Source organism: Aphelocoma coerulescens, unplaced genomic scaffold, assembly GCF_041296385.1.
Source record: "Aphelocoma coerulescens isolate FSJ_1873_10779 unplaced genomic scaffold, UR_Acoe_1.0 HiC_scaffold_87, whole genome shotgun sequence".
NCBI classification, from domain to species: Eukaryota; Metazoa; Chordata; class Aves; order Passeriformes; family Corvidae; genus Aphelocoma; species Aphelocoma coerulescens.
Window position 1 is genome coordinate 1,057,305 of NW_027184071.1, and position 20,363 is coordinate 1,077,667.

Genomic DNA, 20,363 nt, shown 5'->3' on the forward strand with positions numbered 1-20,363 from the left:
GTGCACCATGCAGCTCTGAGTTGCTGGCAGAGAGATGTTAAAAAGGAACTCACTTTTGGATACAATTAAATGGTAACAAAGTCGTCGAAGCAAAGGAAAACTGCTTATGAGTAACGATTCCGTTGAGCCGGGTGTGTGCCTCCCTCCCCGAGAGCTCAACACACCCCCCCTCTAAGAAAATGGCTGCTTTTTAGACCCTTTCCCAGCCGGGACGGTCCCTGTCCCCTTTCCCAATGGGTGGGTACTAAGAAACTTAGGTGCTCTCCTGACCACCTTCTTTTCTGTCCCCTCCCCTCTCATCCTACTTCCTTTTTAGTCAGGTCTTCAACCCTGCCCCTCTCCCAGCTCCCAGCAACACCCAGCAATTTAACTAGAACAGCTCCAAACCATAAATCCAACATACATCCAACAATTTTCATTCTTTGACCTAAACCCCTTTTGGCTGCAGCAAAATATTACTTCCTCTCTCAGAGGGAATCGGGGATGTGCCTGAGGCTTGTGCTTGAGTAGTGAACTGATTTGGAAGGGAGCAGAAGGCTTTCAGTAGGCAATTTGTGTTTTCTTTATTACTTTGGGAAAGAAAGATGCAATGTGGCTTCACGCAGCAAAAGCACTTGCAGGGTGCAGTGACGAAATGTTGTGTTCAATTCCCAGGGAAGGAAGGTGTAAATGACCATCAGAGGAGAATTTGAGGAATGGGTGTTACGGGTTCAGGAGGACGCCCATGCCCAGAGAACTCAAGACCCAGTTAGAATTGCAAAGCAAATGAATTTTAGTAGTCACGTTAGCAAGAAATACATACCGGCGCCTGGCTGCTGGAAAAGCCACCGAGCAGGAGAAGGAGATAGAGCATGGCTCCTGAGTGGGAGGGGCAGAAGGGCAGGACTCCTTCAGGGCATCCCCTGGATAAAAATGGCGTGCATCATGTCGTCCTCTCCCCTCCACCCCAGGAGCACACCTTATATCTCCTCCTCAGGAGTGGCCAGTTTCAACATCATTTCGTCCAGGGCCAGCTTACGAGATGAGGTCACATTGGCCCATGATCATACTCCATGCCAACAATGGCTCCATTATGTATTGTTTCTCCTTTCCCAGGATGAGTTCCACCAGGTGACCGATACCTAGTTTCATTTCTAGAAGTTAGTCCCGCTAACTAACAATACAGTCGTCTTCTGCATTATCTTGTCGATGTGCAACACTGCGGACCAAACATGTCAGGCCTCAGATCTGTCTCCTATCCCTGACACATGGGGATGTTCCCCAAATGACCACCAGAGACCCTCAGGACACCCCTACTCTCACATCAAGAACTTCTGACAAGTGGTTTAAATATGTCAAATAGTTTGAAGTCATGTTTAGCCTGTGAGTTTCAGCAAAGTAATGAGTGTGTCTTAGTTCCATGGGTAGAAGCTAGTAAGTGAGATTGCTGGGTGTGCACGTGTTAGGGAAGTGATTCCCCATGCACCCAGCGCTGAAATCAAGTGACGCCCCCTTTCTAATGCTGAGCTGGCAGCAGGGATGGATCCCTGCTTGGTAACCTTTCATTGTGGTCACTTATATTGAACAGTAAAAAAGGTTGAAATGAAATATTTCAAGCCGTTTCCCTCTGGTTTCCCTTTTCTGGGGGCCAAAGCTCTGTGCCCCAGGTGGCCTGGGTGTGTGCAGAGAAATGCAGCCCCCACAAAGCCCTTGGTTTTCCCACAAGTCATCATCACTCCTTCCCAGGTGCGCCCAGCTCTGGCAGGAGAGAGAGAGCCCACGGCGCAGTGGGCACCGTGCCCTCCCAGCCGGGGCTCTCTGGCACAGAGCAGCAGCAGCGCCAGCACCTTTCAACCCGCTCCTGGCCTTGGCTTCAGCCGGGAGCCAGAAGCCTCTGGAAATCAGCACTGCCAGTTGCATTCCCAGCTTGGAGCAGCTCCTGCGGGTGGGCAAATCCTGCCCGTTCGACTGCTTCCATAGAGGACGAAAGGCAGAGGCAGAGATGTACCTACAGAGGGGACCAGGGCGTGTCCAATAAAAGTGCAAATGTGTGGGGAGATTTGTTAGGAATTATTACAGCTGTTATGCAATTAGTGCCTTCTCTCCTGGATCTGTGCAATGCTTTGGGCCATTTTCTTGGTCTAGTTTCCTTTGCTTTGGTCCCATCTCAGTGTTCACTTGGGGTACAGGCTGTAGGTGCTTGGGGCACGCTTTGAGTTACTCTTGGAGCCCTTGAACAACAGGGTTTGGCCCACGAGGGGAGTTTGTGCTGCTTTGTGACAGAGGAGAACTTCCCAGGCTATTGTGTGTTTGCTGCAGGGAATCTTGGGTTGCTTTGCATCAATTCCCAGACCAACGCAGAGCAGCTGCTTTGTGATGTCAGGGCATGGTTGCCACGTTGTGGTGCTGTCATCAGAAGGTTGCCTTGGTGCACAGAAGGTCTCAGTGTCAGAGCAGCTCTTGGGCTTGCTCAGAGCAGGAGCATCCTCCTGGTTGAGGCCTTGTCAGGGGGCAGCTGCACTCTGACAGGAGCCTTGTTTTTTCTTGTGTTAGAGCACAGTCTGCAAACTTGCACAGCAGGGCTAAAATCATGGAGGCATTTGCTGCTGCAGTTTGCACTGTGTATGGCATTGGTTATTCTGCCTATTACCTGACTAACCTGACACGTGAGTAGAGGTTTTCCCTGGGTGTAACCCAACCTGGCTTGTGTAGGGCTTCCTGCTCTTTCTTAGTAACTGAGTTGATTTTGAAACAAAAAGACCATTAGGATGCCACTGCTTTGGTAAAGCTCCTGTCAACACGTTCAGCTCAAAAGAGGGTGTCTGTAGCCAGGGAGGTGCGGGCAGCATTTGCAAGGGAACGTGCAGGGGTTCCCTTCCCTCCACGGGAGAGTCTGTGGCAGCCGAGTCTGTCATTTCCTCAGGGTGCTGGGTCAAGCAGGACAACTTTGAAAAGGCAGCCTGGGAGGTGTTCTCAGAAGGCCTTCAAAGAACTCTGCAGTTGTGCCTGGAATTCAGGGAAAGCTTCTTTGTTTCTAAATTTTGTCATGAAAAGATTTGACTGTCTAACTCGACCCTTTAATGAGTGCTAAAATAGCGATTCTTTTTGCAATGAAGTGCAAACTCCCAAACAGTGAGTGTCTGCTCCTGAACCCCAGAGCTGCTCCTGGGCTGTTTCCCAGTCAAACTATGACATCTCAGGGGGGTTTGGGGGAAGGTTTTCTGGGCAACGGTTTTCAGTAACTTAATGGAATTAATGCATGCAACTTATTTTTTAAAAAAAGAACCTGAAGGAGAGGATAAAAAAGGCAGCTTTAGCTGTTGGGCAGAAGAGAAATATTGGGTGTTGAAGAACAATTTGCATTTTCTTGATCAAGTTTGTATTCATTTACTGGCAAAAGAGGCCAAAGCCTAGGCACAACCAAGAATATTGTCCTGCTCTCTTGCTGGCTGTGTGGAAGAACTGTGTCTGCTGGAGGGCTGTTGTGAAAAGAAAACCCTCTCTGTTTGGGTGGACTTGTTCTGCGGGATTAACCAGCACAGACGGTTTTTTCACAGCATCTGGTTCATTTTCCCTTCCCACTGCAGGTCACATGATCCGTGTATTCGTCAGTCCTGATCCTGAGGTGAGTGAGACAGGAACTTTTGATGTTCCTGGTGTTTAAGAACTGTGTAGAAATCTGTGAGCTTGGCCTGTGGCAGTAGAGTAAGGAGGCTGAGCTGGGTGGGCAGAAAGAAAATCCATGTTCATGTCTGCAGCAGCAATAGCAAAGGCATCGCTGTGTAATAGCTGCTTTTGCATTTCAGAGCTGTCTCAGAACTAAAAGCCCAGCTTTGCAGAGAGAACGTTGCTTACTGAGAGTAGCCAGGCTGCAATATCTAATTCAGAGCAATATGCAGTACTGTTGAATTAGCCCATTTTACTTTAGTTGGAGGCACTTGGAATCCCATTGCTATGCAAGGTTATGATTTCTCCTTAGTAGAGCTGGTTGTAGAGCTGAATAGAGATAAGGTTAGAAATGACATGTAACTGCCTGTCCCTCACACTCCTGCCTGTCCACAGAGCACAGAACCAACCTCAGGCTCTCCTCTGGCTCCCTCTGCTCCTGGAGAAGAGGTTGAAGAGGCTGAAGAGGCTGAAGAGGCTGAAGAGGAGAAAAATGTCCAGAACTCTCCAGCTGTGGTCAGTCATGAATCTGAACGTCCTGAGCCGGTAAGTGGCAGTTCTGGTTGTGGCTGTCTTTAGAGGAAATCAGAGCTGCAAGTTTCTGAGCGGCCAGCACTTGCTGATGGTGGCCGAGGATGCTGAGTGCTGGAGTCCTGGCAGGACCTAGCGATTCCCCCCAGCCAGTGAGAGCTGGAACACGGCCTTTGAGCTGTCATGTTCAGGCCCCAGCTTGCTGGGATTCCAAGAGGGGCAAACGTGAATCATGAAGGCTCCCCTGTCGCCAGAGGAGGGAGCGCTCCAAAGACACCGCTCTCAGCCTTGCCAGACACGTGGGGGACACGGTGGCCTGGAGAGCCATGTCCCACTGCACAGGCTGGCCAAGTAGCTGCTGGCACAAAAGCTGTTGATGTGAGCACACAAGTGCTTTGGGGTGGTTTGTCCACATGAGCTTCTTGGGTGGGCTGAGCTGGGAGTATTTCAGAGACACACTGGGGACGGGGAGGTGCTGCTTGAAGTCAGGGACTTTGGTGCCTTGGTTGCCAGGTTGTTCTCTGGCCTCTTCAGGCAGAGCAGTGAGGAGCAGAGCTGACAGGGGCTCTGAGTGCGCCTGTGTTTTTGCTTTTGATAAGCTGCAAAGAGATGGTTGTGTTGTGCACGGACCTGTGTGGGGCCACTCTTCTCCCGTGTGGCAAAAGAAGCAAAGTGCGCAGTTGGGAGCCCTTCTTCCGTGGCAGAAGCCAGAGGCTGCCATGTTTCTGCAGATACTTTCTGTTGTGAAGTCTGTTTTTAAAACTGCATTTGAAAACTGCATTGGAGCCTAGAGTGGGGGCAAAGATGTTGCTCTGAAGTAGGTGGCACTTTCATCTTTTTGTTTGTTGGTTTGTTGGTTTTCTAGGAGGAGACTCCCTGTCTTTTCTTTCTCGGCAAACAAAGGTGCTTTTACTCAACCTTTCCTGGACTTTTCTAGCACTGGACGAGATTCTGCTAGAATTTTAGCTTGCAAGCTGGCGGTTCTGGAAGTTGCAGTATTTTTGCATGAGAACACGTAGTTTGGGGCAAGGAGATTGGTGCAGAAGGAGCTGTTCTGGTGTCCGGCCAGCCAGCAGGGCCTTGCACATCACTCTCCGGTTAACAGCGCCCGTGCCTTTTGGCAGCCCAGGGGAGCAGAATGTGTTGTATTCCAGGTATGGGAATTCAGCAGGAAATCCACACCCTTGCATTCCAGCTGGTCCTCAGAGGTCAGAGGGTCTGGGAGGGGCTCAGCTTCATTTCTGAAGTGCAGCCACTTTAACATCATCAGTCTGGTTGAGTCCAAGAGAAGAACTTGCCCCAGTACAGATGCACAAAGAGTGCAGTTCCCAGTGCAGTGCCCTGGGTCTGATCGCATTCTATAAGGCCCTTCCTGCTCCAGGTTCCCCAAGAGTGTGGTTTATTGAAGCAACAGGAGAGCAAGTTCAGGATTGCTGCTGATCAGGGCACTGGCTACAGAGTGTTGATGTGTGTAGTGAGGGAAAGCATAGCATAGGAAAAGAGAGATGATAACAGTGAGATCGATCTGTCTATCTATCTATCTATCTATCTATCTATTGATCTATCTATCGATCTGTTTATCTAAATGAAACTTCCTGGCTCTGCTCCAAGGCAATTGGAGGTGCAAAGCTCACCTAAAGACATCCTTTCAGGAGAGGAGGAGAGACATGTTCCATCAAGCGATCCCGAGCAGGCAGAGATGTTTCCCCCTCCAGAGATGGTTGTTTTTTCCCCTCAGAGGTGTTTTCCTCCCCCTGTTTATCCGTGAAAGTTTGGTCTGTCCTATGGGTGTGGAGCAATCCCATCCTCTAGGTGGGGTTTGGTGACTCTGGTCAAACATGCATTACAGGACACATGGTTTCCATCACTGGCATCCTGAAGGGTGTCTAAGTTAATTTGTTAATTGGGCCTTCTGAGGGTCTCTGTTACTGCCGGTCAGAATTCTCAGTTGACAAAAGAGGGAGGACAAGAAACACCTTGGTTCCCCTCCATATACTGAGGTGGCCATAGAGGCCCTCTGACCTCCATTGGAGGCTCTTTGTTCGCATCCTCATCTCCTGAATAATCCAGGATTTGTAACAAGAGTGTAGATGTCAGAAAGGCAGGAATGGCAGTGCAGGCCTGAAGAGAACATGAACTCCAGAAGTGTCTCTCACAAGGAGCAAGCTCCCACAGGAAGCCACCTGCAGAGCCAGGGTGGGGCTGTGGGACAGGGCTGGGTGTCAGTCACTTCTGAAAGACAAGCAGGACACGGCAGAAGAGGAGCGAGGTCCTCAGCAGAGCCTTGAGAAATGCCCCACGTTCCCTGTCAGATGCCTAAGAGTCTGTTGGAGCTTCAGTCCCAGATGGAGCCTGACTGTAGTGCCAGTGTCACTTTGGAATCTGTGCCTCCCCGTGGGCAGAGAAGGACCCGGGAGAGCAGCAGCACATTGCTTTGGGAATGTGCGAGCCCATCAGTCTCTGAGTCCTGCCCCACAAATATTTTATGGGAAGTTGAAAGCCATCTTCTCTTGCTTTCTGCGCAGCTCCTTCTAGAGAAAGAGCATGAGCAGATTGCTCTATCAGAGATGCCTTGCCAGACTCGGCGAGAGCTGTTCCCAGCCCGAGAGCAGCTGCAGCAGCTCAGGCAGCAGGTGGAAGAGGCACAAGAGAATGGCCAGGTGAGCCTGCCTAGCCAGGTGACAGAGTGAAGGGCAGGAACAGGGACATAAAACGGAGCTCTTGGGACTGAGGAGGCCAGGAGTCCCACAGGCACTGAAAGCACAGAGCCTTGTCATCTGCAGAGACCAGTGCTGGGACGGGAGGGTTCCAATGGAAGCAGAGCTGGGTAGGGAAGCAGAAGGGAGGGGCTAAATGAATGTGATTTTGAGGCTGAAAGAGGAAAAAGCTGAGCCTGATGGCAGCTGCCAGTCACTTGCTCTGCATTTGTGTGTACAGAACATCAAGGCAGAGCCACAAGCAGAGCTGCCCGAAGCCAAGAGTGACATCAAGGCAGCAAAGAGGAGGAGCAAGGAAGACATCAGAAGCATCCAAGAGGAGAAGAATCTCCATCAGCACAGGAGCGATCTACAAGAGCAGGTGAGTGTAAGAGCTGAAGCCACTCCACTTGTGAGACATCCTCTCTCTGCTTCTTTGCAGAACATCGACAAAGAGCTGCAGGCAGAGCTGCAGGAAACTGAGGCTAGGATCAAGGCAAGGGAGAAGAGGCTGGATGAAGGACTGAAAATCATCCGAGAGGAAATTAATCTTCTACTCCAAAAGCATGAGGCTCTAGAAAAGCGAGTGAGTGAAACAGAGAGAGCCGCTGCAGTCACCAAACTGGTGGTTTCTGCCCTTCTTGCTTTTCCTCTGCAGAGCAGCAGGCGGGTGGGGTGATGTCTCTGAGTGCCATCCTGCTGTGGTCTCTATCACAGCCACTCTGAAGGACACGTCCTGGGCTGCTGAATCTCAGCTGCTGCCCTGGACAGTGCGACTAGTCCTTTGGCCTTTTGGCCAGCAGTCATCCAAATGGATTCCTGCTGGCCTGTTCCTGCTCTCCTTGTTTCTTGAGGTGTTTTTGCAGGTCAGCTTGGTGACCCTGATGGATCTTGAAACAAGCTGTCTGTATCCCTTGTGAACCTGTTCTTTCCCTTTCCTCACAGTCGCTGACCCACGGCTGACAGGGATAAGCTGTAGTGTCTGACTGCTTTGTTGTGTTTGACTTGAGGTGGAAGTGTGGACATCTCAGCTGGCAGCCTGCAAAGACTTCCAGCAAGTGATTGGCCACAAAGAGCCCCAAGGCTGGCGTGGGGCACAGGAACTGTCCCAGCCGGACCTGCTGCAGCTTGAGCCCGTCCCGAAGATGGTGGAGGAAAAGAGGACTCCATGGGAGGAGGTAGAACATTAGAACAAGGAGATGCAAGTGTGTCCATAGCCCTTGGAGGGGGAAAAGAGTGCTTGGGAGGAAGTGGAATAGTCATTGCAGCAGTCATCCTTCAGAAAATCCATGAGAATGTTACAGGAATCTGGCCATGAACTCAAGTAAAATCAGCCTTTGGTTTTGACCCATCCGGTTTGAGAAGTGGACATGCAAAAAAATCCATTTTAAGAGCCCTGCATGTGGCTGACAGCATCTTCCTCTGGGCCTGCATTTGAAATGGGATCCCAGGGCAATCTCTGCCAGCCACACTTTCTGACACAACCTCATTTCTTGTCTCAGATCTACACAGGCTCTCGCATGGAACCTGCTCCTGCAGCAGCAGCAGCAGCAGCATTGTCTAAAGGAGCCTTTGCACCCCAGCCTGAGAAGTGGAGCCCGGGCAGTTTGCTCAGCTCCAACAGCGACACAGCTTCTTCCCATCAACAGGAGATGGAGGATGACCTCCTGGAGCTACTGAGTACGTCTTGTGTATTTCTTGTGTGAGGGACAGTGTATTGTGTGCATGTGTCAGCATAGCTGTGCCAAATGTTGCTCCGCAGTTTGGTGTCACAGGGACATTTAGGACTCCTCACAGGAAGTGCTGTGCTCCGAGGCAGCGAGGGAGTGCTCTGGGTGTTCCTGCTGCCTCTGAGCACAGCTCAGACTGCCTTGGCTTTGCCTGAGCTTCCCTCTCTGCTGAAGGCAGAAGCAGGGATTGTTCCTGCATCAGCTGTGACCTAGCAAATGATCTAGGCAAGTCCTCTGTGCTAGTGGCCAAACTGAACGGAATATTTGGCTTCCTAAATTCTCCTTAGACTCCTGATTTCTCAGCATTCATCAGAGCAAAAGACCTTCGCAGAAATTGTTTGGTTTTGGGGTTTTGTCTTTTGGTGGGTTTGTAAGGATTTTGGTTGGTGGTTTGTTGTTTTGGGGTTTTTTTGTGTTTGGTTTGGTTTGAGCCTTTTTTTTTTTTTTTTTGGTGAAGTTGTTTTTTCTCCATCCTGAAGGAGCTCTTCTTCCTCATGTGTCTTATTGGTGTAATTTTGATGACTGTTACTATTACCACTACTACATCTACAGTTGGTTTTTATGACAATGCAACATTTTTGCCAATGACCACTTCTTTGAAAAAACATCAAGTGACAGCACAAATTGAGAGCAAGAGGTGTTTTCCACATGTCCCCAAAGAAAAAGCAGATACTTTATAACAATCCCTATTTAATATCCTAGTTTCATGCTTATAAGGATGTGTCCAAGAGACACATTGATGTGGCGTGGTCAGGTAAAACTGCACTGCAGGCATTTCTCAGGAGTGAGCCTCCAGCCCATCCACTGTCTATCCCTCAGATCCGTGGCACTTTTTCATCCCTGATTCCCAATCATTCCCGTGACTGTTAGAATGCCACCCGTTGGCCCAAGCCCTGCACAGCTCACTCTCTAGGAAAACACATGAAGCCCTTTGTGATTCTGCAGCACAGCCCATTGAATCTGCTTCCTGCCCATAACAGCTGCCAGTGCTGTGCTCTCAGGTAAGACCTGGGGGGGGCTGAGAACAGAGCCCAGTTGACTCTGTGTCTACCATCACCTGTTGGGACAAGAAGGGCATTGATGTGCACCTCGGTGTGTCTGATCTCAAAGCCAATCCTCTTGTGTCCTGAAAGGGGGCAAGAGCTTGGAACAGGGCTCGGTCTGGCTGTGGCTTCTTCCCAGTGCTTGTCAGTGCTCATCCTTGGGCCTTCCCAGCCCTGCTGTGGTACCTGCCCTGCCCCTGACGGCCGCTGCGACTGCAGAGGCTGGAGCCTTCCTCAGCTGAGAGAGTCCTGCTGCTGCCCGGCCGCTGCAGCGCGGAGCTGCCGGGAGGCAGCAGCCCCTCGTCTGGGCCGGCTTCTGCATGGCACGGCCTGGACTCACGAGAGGCTCAGCATCTCCTCTGGGCAGCTGTCCGTGCCACGCCGGCGCCCGAGGAGCACTGCTGTCCTTGCTGCCCGTGGCCGCTGTGCCGAGCTGGGAAGGCGGGGACGTGTGCGGAGCTGAGAGGGCGAGTCCAATGCCAGCGACTGATCCGCGCAGTCAGGGGGAAGACAAGCAGTGTGGTTCTTCACATGGGACACGGGCAAGGGCATCTTTGAACTCAGCCTGCCCATAACGGCTGAGCATCCTGATGCGGAAAGCCCCGTTGGTATTGGTCACAACGTGAGCTGCTCTGGTTTACAAAAAGAAAGGCATTCTTTTGGCAAGATGCCCTCCTCTCCTGCGAATGCATCTCTCTGTGCTTTGTTTCCTCTCAAGAGATCTCTTCAGAGGACTGTAGAAAATCAGTCTCAGTGCTGGCCATCTGTGCTGCAGAGCTGCCTGGCTTGTTGCTGTTGCTGTTGTGGTTCTTGTCGCTGTTGTTGTTGTTACCCAGATGACCACAAAAGGCTCAGAGCCCCAGAGAGTGGGGCTGCCTTTTGTATCTCCTGGAAGGTGGCATCTCTGCTTTCAAGTGAGCATCTTGCACTTTGTTTCCCTCAGGGAAAATGGTGAGCATGGAAAATCCGGTGATGAAATACACTGAACTGGAAAATATCGGCAGCGGGTGAGTCCAACCACAGTTTCTTCTACAAAACCATGGGCCAGCTGTTCTGCTGGTGGAATATCTATCAAGTGTCAAGTCAGGCAAGCTGCAAACATGTTCAGACACTGGGCTTAGATTGGCCCATCTCTCAGTGCTGGTCAGAATTTGTAAGTGTGGTCAGAAGGCATTGTCAAAGACATCTCCATGCTGCCACGGTCTTGCCTGCAGCAAGGAACAGGAGCTGGAAGATCTCCTGTCTCTCAAGTGTGGGACAGCTGTGTGTTAATTTCCTTAGCATTTTTGTATGTCTCAAAATCATACGGCCGCACTAATGAAAGGAGAATCTTGCTTGCCTGAAAGAGCAGCCTAGCCCTTGGTAGCTGTCAGATAACAGTTCTCAGGAACAGTTCTTTCCAAGAGGTTGCTGAAGGAAATACTCAGTGGTCAGGATTAGAACCACACAGTTTAGAAACGGAAACTCAAGATGAAAGAATAAGCTCTCTTTTTGAGCTGAGGCACTAAAGCCCAAAGCTTCAGGAACAGGCCCAGTGCCCATGCACTGGAGAGGAAAATGCATCATGTGCCCTCTGGCAGAGCCCTCATGCCTCCTGCAGGTTTTAGGCACTTAGAGCAGAGATCTCCTGTCCGGGCTGGCTTTCACGCCAAGATCTAAACAGCTTCTCCTTTCTTTGCTGCTGTTTTGTTTCTAGGGGTTTCGGAGAAGTTTGTAGAGCATTCGACAATGCCACAGGAGGAGAGGTAAATGTCAACAGTCCCTGCAGATTCTGCAGCTCTTGAGGGCTTTCCCCTCTGGTGTGAGTTGTGGCTGGAGCTTTGGGTCACCGGGAGAGCTGTGCTGCAAAGGCACAAGAAGCACAGACTGGTGCCAGCCTGCAAAATACATTTGGGACAGTCTTTGTCCTTCTCAGCTGCCAGAAGGAAGGCAAGGAGAGCAGTGGTTCCTTTTGGAGAAGGAAGTGCTCACTCACTCTCAGTGGCTAAAACAAAGGTGGTGCCTTAGAGCATCTCACTGCTTTCTTGTGGCTACAGCTTCAGAGTCCTGAATTCTCATTTCTGGCTGCCAGCAAATACATCTGAACCTTACTGGTAGTTCCTTAGCAACCTGCAGTGCTGCACTTGGGAACTGCACGTAGGGAGGGATCTGCAAGGCGTCCCTAAGAGCCCTAAGCCCTGCTTATAGCCCAGGATGTATCCATAGAGTAGCAAGGCTTGGATTACTTCTCTGGATCCCAGGCAGAGCAGCAGAGAGTGTGGGCAGAGCTTTGTGGGTGATAGTTGAGACACCATTGTTACCAAGTGGACAAGGCAAAACGTCAGTGGCCATGTGTCCTGTTTCTGGCCCACAAGGGAGCGGAGAAATGGGCTGTTGGAATGTCAGTTCCTAATTACTCCAGTGTCTAATCACAAGGCACTTTGGCACAGCTCAGCTGTGTCATTCCAAAATCACTCGCTCCATGTGTGTTGTGGTCTCGTGCCACCAACTTCTCAAGGTACTGATTGTCATTGTCATTTTAGGTGGCCATAAAGAAAAGTAGTCTGCAAGGACTGAGGAGGAAGGAAGTAACTGTCAATGAACTCATGATCATGAAGATGAATAGGAATCCCAACCTGGTCAACTATTTAGACAGGTGAGTGGTCGTGGTCTTATCCCATGAATGTTTGTTTACCTACTGCAAGCATGAGAGGTCAAAAACCAACTTTGGTCTGTGGCAGAAAATAGAGCCGTTAATTACTGATCAATTATTATTTCTCTTCTCATCTCCAATGGATGGGAAGAGAGTGCATTTTGTCTGCATTAGTCTTCCCTGGCACACATCGTTTACAATTCTTCAAAAGCCTGCACCAGTGCTATCTTACTAAGTCAATACCCTCTAAGTTCACTGCCACCACGTTGTCTTGGGGCTTGATTTTTCTCAAGAGTCTTAAATGCTGATGAACCATCCGAGAGAGGATTTCCCTTGGACTGCAGCCCCTCTTTTCCATTGCTGTGCATGCCAGGAAGACTAGGTGCTTTTTTTCCATAAACACCATGTGTGACAGCTTTTTATCTGGGCTGTTAGTAAACTGTGTTTTTCACTTGCTGGCCATCTAAGACATCTCCTTTTTCACAGCTGTGCCTTTCTCCTTGACACAGCACAGACCGCAATCACTGCACAGCCTAGAGGGAACGTCTATTCCTTTGAGTCTGTCCTCGTTTCAAAGGGACCTGGAAACAAGAATCAATCGTTGTCTTTTCCAAACAGTGGCGTAGCCATGCACGTTCATCTCCATGGCCTCATTTCCTTCTTTCAGCTACCTTGTGGATGATGAAGTCTGGCTGGTGATGGAGTACATGGATGGAGGCACTCTGACTGATGCCATCTATGAGATGTACATATCTGAAGATGAGATGGCAGCCGTCAGTCGGGAGGTCAGGGATCCCACCTGTGCTTCCGAGGGCTTGGGCAGGATTGTCTGGGAAACAGGGGCTGAGAACTGGAGGGATTCCATGTGCCAAACTTTGCTTCTGTGTGGCTGCTATGCTATGGGGAAGCGGGGGAACTGCGTGGCAGTGTGCCTGCACTCCCTGTACTCTGTTCTTGTACTCTTATCTCCTGCTGTTGCATTCTCACTCTGTCTCTTGTATTTGTAGTTGCTGTTCTCCACCTTGCCTCTCTGAATGCTTGCCTGGAGCCTGTCTGCACGGCATTCCTTGCCTGTAAAAGCAAAAGTGCTGGTAGCAGAATTGGAAACTAATGGTAAAAGGGACTCATTTCTCAGAGTCCTCAGCTGAAAAGGGTAATAGTGCACCCAAAATGCTGTTTGCTTCTGAAAGGCGACTCATGTGATACTTCCAAGTCTGTGCTGAGGCCAGCAAGAAAACCTTTGCCATGCAGCCTCCCACCCAAAAGTGAGCCGCTTCACAGCAAAGGGAGGGACTCTTTCTTTCTTGGCAAAGCCTTGCTTGTCCTCTGGATGAAGAAAGCACATCCACTGCAGCAGCAGTCATTCTGGCTGCTTTGCAGAGGACAGTCTAGAACAGCAATTCCCGTTGGCTCTCTCAAAAGCTGACGTGCCTTCCCTTAGAAAGGTAGTGTTGGAGCAGCAAGCTCTTCCTCTCAATGGCTCTGTGTTCTGCCATTGCACTCTATTCCCCTGGAAAGGGAATCTTTTAGAGCTGTTTCCTTTCTTGTGGGCTCAAATCACACCACTCATTTTTATCCTCCTGTCTCTGTTTTCTCTCTCAGTGCCTGCAAGGACTGGATTTTCTTCACTCAAACCATGTCATCCATCGAGATGTGAAGAGCAGCAACATCCTTCTCAGAACTGACGGCTCTGTCAAGCTGGGTTGGTATATTCTTGGCCAGGCAGAGCGTTCCGGGCATGTGGGGTTTGGGGCTGCTTTTGAGTGACTGCCAGTTCCCCCAAAGTGGTGCTGCTGGCAGTGCAGGGACCCCTGCAGCGAGCTGAAGGCACAGTTGCAACGTGCACAGAGGTATGGCGAGGAAAAAGCCGTCCAGAGTGGCACTGGTTTGGGTCTGTGTGTGTCCCTTCCAGAGGGAGGGAGCTACAATCTAAAGGTTCCAGGGAATAAAAGCCACTTCTGGGGGCAGGATTAAAAAATTTAAAAAGCAGCCACTTCCGTGTTTCCTTGGCTAAAGTCCTGAGGAAACAGAGCAGGGACGGATTTCCAGGAGATTCAACAGCGCTTTCTCAGACTTACAGTGGGGAGTTCTTTTGCTTGGTTTCCTAATTGTACAGAACTTTTTTGTTCTCCTCAGCTGATTTTGGCCTCTCTGCTCAGCTCACCCCTGAGCAGAATCTAAGGAGCTCAGTGGTCGGGACGCCTTGGTGGATGGCGCCTGAGGTTGTGCTAGGTCAACCATATGGCCCCAAAGTGGACATATGGTCTCTTGGAATTGTGGGATTCGAAATGGTGGAACGAGAAGCTCCTCACTGGAATGAAAGTCCTACCTCGGTAAGGAGCAAATACTCACTGATCCCTCTGTCTTTTTCACCTATCCTGTGTTCTGTCCTCCATCAGACAAAATCCCATTGCCGTCTGCTGGCACTGCTTCCACCAAGGTCCCCTTCTAAAAATGGCCCTGCAGCACATCAGCATCTGCTGTAGTTTTGGTTGCATCGGTGGGGGAACTCAGGCCCTACCACATGCAAACACTCTCCATTCTCAGGCAACACTTTCCTTTGGGTTTTAAGTTGTTCCAGCTCGTCTGTCTGTGTAGAGGTCTCTAATAACACAAAACACACATCTCAGAGCTGGTGTTACATTTCCAGAAAAGAAGGAAAGAAACCCAAACCAACAAAGTTTCTAAAACAGTGGTTTTCTAGAGAAGAACTGCACTCCCTGTACGGTTTCTTGTCACTTGCCTAAAACCTGGGCATGAGGGTGTAAAGGCCACATAGTGTCTTCTGCTTCTTGTGCAGTGTTGCTGAAACACTTAGTGACCATATTTCTGTCATAGCCCAAGCCACGTTCTCCACGTGACCAAGCTGCAGCCTGGTGACTCGGAGAGCCTGCCAAAACCTCCCATTTGTTACCTGGCACTTTCTGGGATGGGCACATCTTTAATGCATTGACTTGAGTATCCAGAAAAGCAGAGGGCTACCATAGGGATAGCATTTCTCCTTCTGCTGATTTGACCACGAAAAGTTTTTCTTTTGCCACATCAGAGAAGCTGGAACTTGCAGACTGCTGCGAGACAGAGCTGCAGGTGGCTCCTGTGTGCCCAAACAGGCATTTTCATCCCAATACGTTTCTGCATGCATCTTAACGTGTCTGTGTTGAATGCGAGGTTCCAAATGTTTCTTTCCTTACCTGAGCAATAACTCCCTTTTCTATAATAATACATGAAAACAGTTAGAGCAAAGTCCCTCTTCCAAACTGCCTGTCAAGCTGGTGTGAATCTTCAGAGAAGCAAAACGTGCTTTTGCTGATGTAGTTGCCCCTAACTAGGTCAGCCAATCAAATCAGCTGCCGAGGCAAGCTCCGCTGGATGCTGGAAAAGCTGTGGCTGCTTTGGGGTTTGGGTTTTTTGTTGGTATAGGAAAGTCATCTCTGCCTCTCTGCCAAGGCAGAAATTGCCACTGCAGAGTTGAGCTTAAACAAGGGGCTCTGGGAGAGCATTTACAGACTTGAAACTGATGCCTGGAGTGGCTACCTAAAAACAGAGACTAGACAAGAATAAGAGAATCAAAATAGGTATTTATTTGAACAGCCTTCAAAGATACAGCCTGGGCAGTCAAAAGGCTACATCCAAGATGGACCCTGGGTCATGAGTTCTTCACAGTTTTGTAAGCTTGGTCCATTTCCATAGCAGGGTTAATTCTCCAATTATGAGCCCAGTAATGATGTAATTAGCCCAAGTTTGCCCCTCTTCAGAGGCTTTGAGTTCACACATTTTGGGCCCTGGGACAATCGGAGTGTCCTTGGAGAGCAAACCTAGAGAGGCTTTGTTATGTCTAACTAGCACGAGAGAACAGTAGCTAACAGGCCACACAAAACTTCCGAGCTACACACTAGGCAGTACAGGACTTGAAAAATAGAAAAGTTAAAACCTAAGGCATCAAAAGAAGCAGGTGGAGTCTTGTGTTTCCTTTTTCTCCAGGCTGAACTCCTGATAGCCACAGGAGGGACCCCACAGCTGCGGCAGCCCAACCTGTTCTCGGCTTCTCTGCGTCACTTCCTGAACTGCTGCCTGCAGACAAACGAGGAGCGGCGCTGGTCTGCCAAGGAGCTCCTGCAGGTAAAATGCAAAGGGGCTGCAGGTCAAACAGTGTCCGAGGATGGGCTCCTCCTCCACTGAAGCCCAAGGCATCAGATGAGCCCCCTTCCTCCTCATCTCCACTCTTGGTGCTTTCCAAATGAAAATGGTGAGGAATCCTGGGCTGGGCTGGCAGGGACCTGTAAAGGCCATCTGATCCATGTGGTGTGCAATGAGCAGGGATATCTTGAAAGAGATCAGGCTGCTCAGAGCCCCTTCCCACCTGACCTGGAATGTTTCCAGGGAAGGGACACTTACCAGCTCTCAGGACAACCTGTGCCACTGTTGCACTATGCTCCTTAGACCTACTCAGAGTAAATCCCCTTTTCATTTAAAAATATTACCCCTGCCTTTGAAGCACTGAGCTTGGAAAGTCATGGTTCATTGTTCTTGGTTGGTTTTTTTCCTTTGGGCAGCATCCATTTGTAACATCAGCCAAGCCTGCATCCAGCCTGGTGCCACTGATCCAGTCACTGAAGAAGTGGAAGGAGGAGGAGAAAAGATTGCAGTGGCAATCCATCCATTCAGGACTATTTTCTCCATGACCAGCTTAGATGAGGATTGTAGAGTAGGATTGTAGAGTAGGATTGCAGAGTAGGATTGCAGAGTAGGATTGTAGAGTAGGATTCTAAATAAATAAAGTTTCTGAAACCCCAACTCATCTGTAAGATTCCTTTCTTTCTCACCTTGTGATTTAGCTCAACTTTTCCTTCTCAATTGTCCGTTGTTTCTTAAAGGTGGAAAGTGACACTTATGGCTTCTTTGGTATGGTTTGTCAGTGGGGCAGGCTCTTCTTCATTCATCCTCTCCAGACCACACTGCCTTTGCAATACGGCACACTGGCCGGTTTTTGTCCAGCCATTGTGCTTGTAGTTGAGGCAGAAAGGGCAATGGCATTTGCAGGCAAAAGCAGAGGAGGAGTTGTGCAGCCAAGACATCCTGTGCAGATGTAGGTGTTGAGCTGTGACTCGAGAGCACTGGGGTTCCTGCCACTTGGATTTGTATCCCTAAGTGCAATCTCTTTGGCTCAGGGAGAGTCTTGCTCAGCTGAGAAAGCAGAAAGCTCAGCGAGGGTGCTCTGAAAGGTCTCGTCTGAGGCAGAGCTGTCAGCGAGCGTGAGGTGAGAGCGGCCCGGCCTTGCCCAGGCCGGAGCCCCAGCAGAGCCCACGCAGAGCCCAGAGCAGCCTGAGGCTGGGCAGAGGCAGGCTGGCAGGAGGCCCTTGGAGCTGCAAGAGGCAGCAGCCTGGCACTGGGTGCCTCTTCCTGGGAGCGGGCACATGGTCCCATCTCAGAGCCAAAGCGGCAGCTGGCTGCTGCCGAGGGAAGCGTAGCCGTGCTGGGCACAGCGCAGACTGGTGCCATTGGCCGTCTGGAGGCGGCCCAGGAGGAGAGAAAGGCAAAAGGCAGCCGAGGGCTGGTGCCCCGGCTAGGATTGCTACTCTTCTGCCGGCTGCCCTGGAAGTCCTGGGAAAGGTTAGCAGTGTGTGCAGCAGCCTGGGCACAGCGGGAGGGAGCCGGGCTGCTCCGCAGGCTCGAGCACGGGGCAGCGTCCTTCAGGCACGGCACTTCTGCCAGGGGCACCGAGGCCAACGGGAGGCAGCGACAGCTCGTCAGGTCAGATCTGCAGGAGCCAGTGCCTCACACAGCTCGGGGAGGAAGCGCCTGCAATCCTGCAGTTCTGCACTGAGTCAGAGCAAAGGTGTGGAATGCAGAGCGTTCTGCAGAAATATTCGGGACCACCAGGCCAGCCTGCTTTGTGCTCTCCGGGGCACAGCAAGCAGTGCACCATGCAGCTCTGAGTTGCTGGCAGAGAGATGTTAAAAAGGAACTCACTTTTGGATACAATTAAATGGTAACAAAGTCGTCGAAGCAAAGGAAAACTGCTTATGAGTAACGATTCCGTTGAGCCGGGTGTGTGCCTCCCTCCCCGAGAGCTCAACACACCCCCCCTCTAAGAAAATGGCTGCTTTTTAGACCCTTTCCCAGCCGGGACGGTCCCTGTCCCCTTTCCCAGTGGGTGGGTACTAAGAAACTTAGGTGCTCTCCTGACCACCTTCTTTTCTGTCCCCTCCCCTCTCATCCTACTTCCTTTTTAGTCAGGTCTTCAACCCTGCCCCTCTCCCAGCTCCCAGCAACACCCAGCAATTTAACTAGAACAGCTCCAAACCATAAATCCAACATACATCCAACAATTTTCATTCTTTGACCTAAACCCCTTTTGGCTGCAGCAAAATATTACTTCCTCTCTCAGAGGGAATCGGGGATGTGCCTGAGGCTTGTGCTTGAGTAGTGAACTGATTTGGAAGGGAGCAGAAGGCTTTCAGTAGGCAATTTGTGTTTTCTTTATTACTTTGGGAAAGAAAGATGCAATGTGGCTTCACGCAGCAAAAGCACTTGCAGGGTGCAGTGACGAAATGTTGTGTTCAATTCCCAGGGAAGGAAGGTGTAAATGACCATCAGAGGAGAATTTGAGGAATGGGTGTTACGGGTTCAGGAGGACGCCCATGCCCAGAGAACTCAAGACCCAGTTAGAATTGCAAAGCAAATGAATTTTAGTAGTCACGTTAGCAAGAAATACATACCGGCGCCTGGCTGCTGGAAAAGCCACCGAGCAGGAGAAGGAGATAGAGCATGGTTCCTGAGTGGGAGGGGCAGAAGGGCAGGACTCCTTCAGGGCATCCCCTGGATAAAAATGGCGTGCGTCATGTCGTCCTCTCCCCTCCACCCCAGGAGCACACCTTATATCTCCTCCTCAGGAGTGGCCAGTTTCAACATCATTTCGTCCAGGGCCAGCTTACGAGATGAGGTCACATTGGCCCATGATCATACTCCATGCCAACAATGGCTCCATTATGTATTGTTTCTCCTTTCCCAGGATGAGTTCCACCAGGTGACCGATACCTAGTTTCATTTCTAGAAGTTAGTCCCGCTAACTAACAATACAGTCGTCTTCTGCATTATCTTGTCGATGTGCAACACTGCGGACCAAACATGTCAGGCCTCAGATCTGTCTCCTATCCCTGACACATGGGGATGTTCCCCAAATGACCACCAGAGACCCTCAGGACACCCCTACTCTCACATCAAGAACTTCTGACAAGTGGTTTAAATATGTCAAATAGTTTGAAGTCATGTTTAGCCTGTGAGTTTCAGCAAAGTAATGAGTGTGTCTTAGTTCCATGGGTAGAAGCTAGTAAGTGAGATTGCTGGGTGTGCACGTGTTAGGGAAGTGATTCCCCATGCACCCAGCGCTGAAATCAAGTGACGCCTCCTTTCTAACGCTGAGCTGGCAGCAGGGATGGATCCCTGCTTGGTAACCTTTCATTGTGGTCACTTATATTGAACAGTAAAAAAGGTTGAAATGAAATATTTCAAGCCGTTTCCCCCTGGTTTCCCTTTCCTGGGGGCCAAAGCTCTGTGCCCCAGGTGGCCTGGGTGTGTGCAGAGAAATGCAGCCCCCACAAAGCCCTTGGTTTTCCCACAAGTCATCATCACTCCTTCCCAGGTGCGCCCAGCTCTGGCAGGAGAGAGAGAGCCCACGGCGCAGTGGGCACCGTGCCCTCCCAGCCGGGGCTCTCTGGCACAGAGCAGCAGCAGCGCCAGCACCTTTCAACCCGCTCCTGGCCTTGGCTTCAGCCGGGAGCCAGAAGCCTCTGGAAATCAGCACTGCCAGTTGCATTCCCAGCTTGGAGCAGCTCCTGCGGGTGGGCAAATCCTGCCCGTTCGACTGCTTCCATAGAGGACGAAAGGCAGAGGCAGAGATGTACCTACAGAGGGGACCAGGGCGTGTCCAATAAAAGTGCAAATGTGTGGGGAGATTTGTTAGGAATTATTACAGCTGTCATGCAATTAGTGCCTTCTCTCCTGGATCTGTGCAATGCTTTGGGCCATTTTCTTGGTCTAGTTTCCTTTGCTTTGGTCCCATCTCAGTGTTCACTTGGGGTACAGG

At 50.4% G+C, this 20,363-nt stretch overlaps 1 protein-coding gene across 1 annotated transcript; it reads left to right on the forward strand.

Moving 5' to 3' along the window:
- The first annotated feature begins 2,569 nt into the window (after nt 1-2,569).
- LOC138102566 (serine/threonine-protein kinase PAK 3-like) lies at nt 2,570-17,003 on the forward strand. The gene is made up of 14 exons (XM_069000282.1): nt 2,570-2,645; nt 4,091-4,191; nt 6,702-6,836; nt 7,114-7,458; nt 7,883-8,050; nt 8,375-8,552; nt 10,589-10,652; nt 11,342-11,390; nt 12,168-12,280; nt 12,945-13,062; nt 13,880-13,979; nt 14,414-14,610; nt 16,259-16,396; nt 16,831-17,003. Exons 1-14 carry the CDS (start codon nt 2,570-2,572, stop codon nt 16,957-16,959), a joined length of 1,911 nt encoding a protein of 636 aa, XP_068856383.1. The 3' UTR covers nt 16,960-17,003.
- Nucleotides 17,004-20,363: the final 3,360 nt, after the last annotated feature.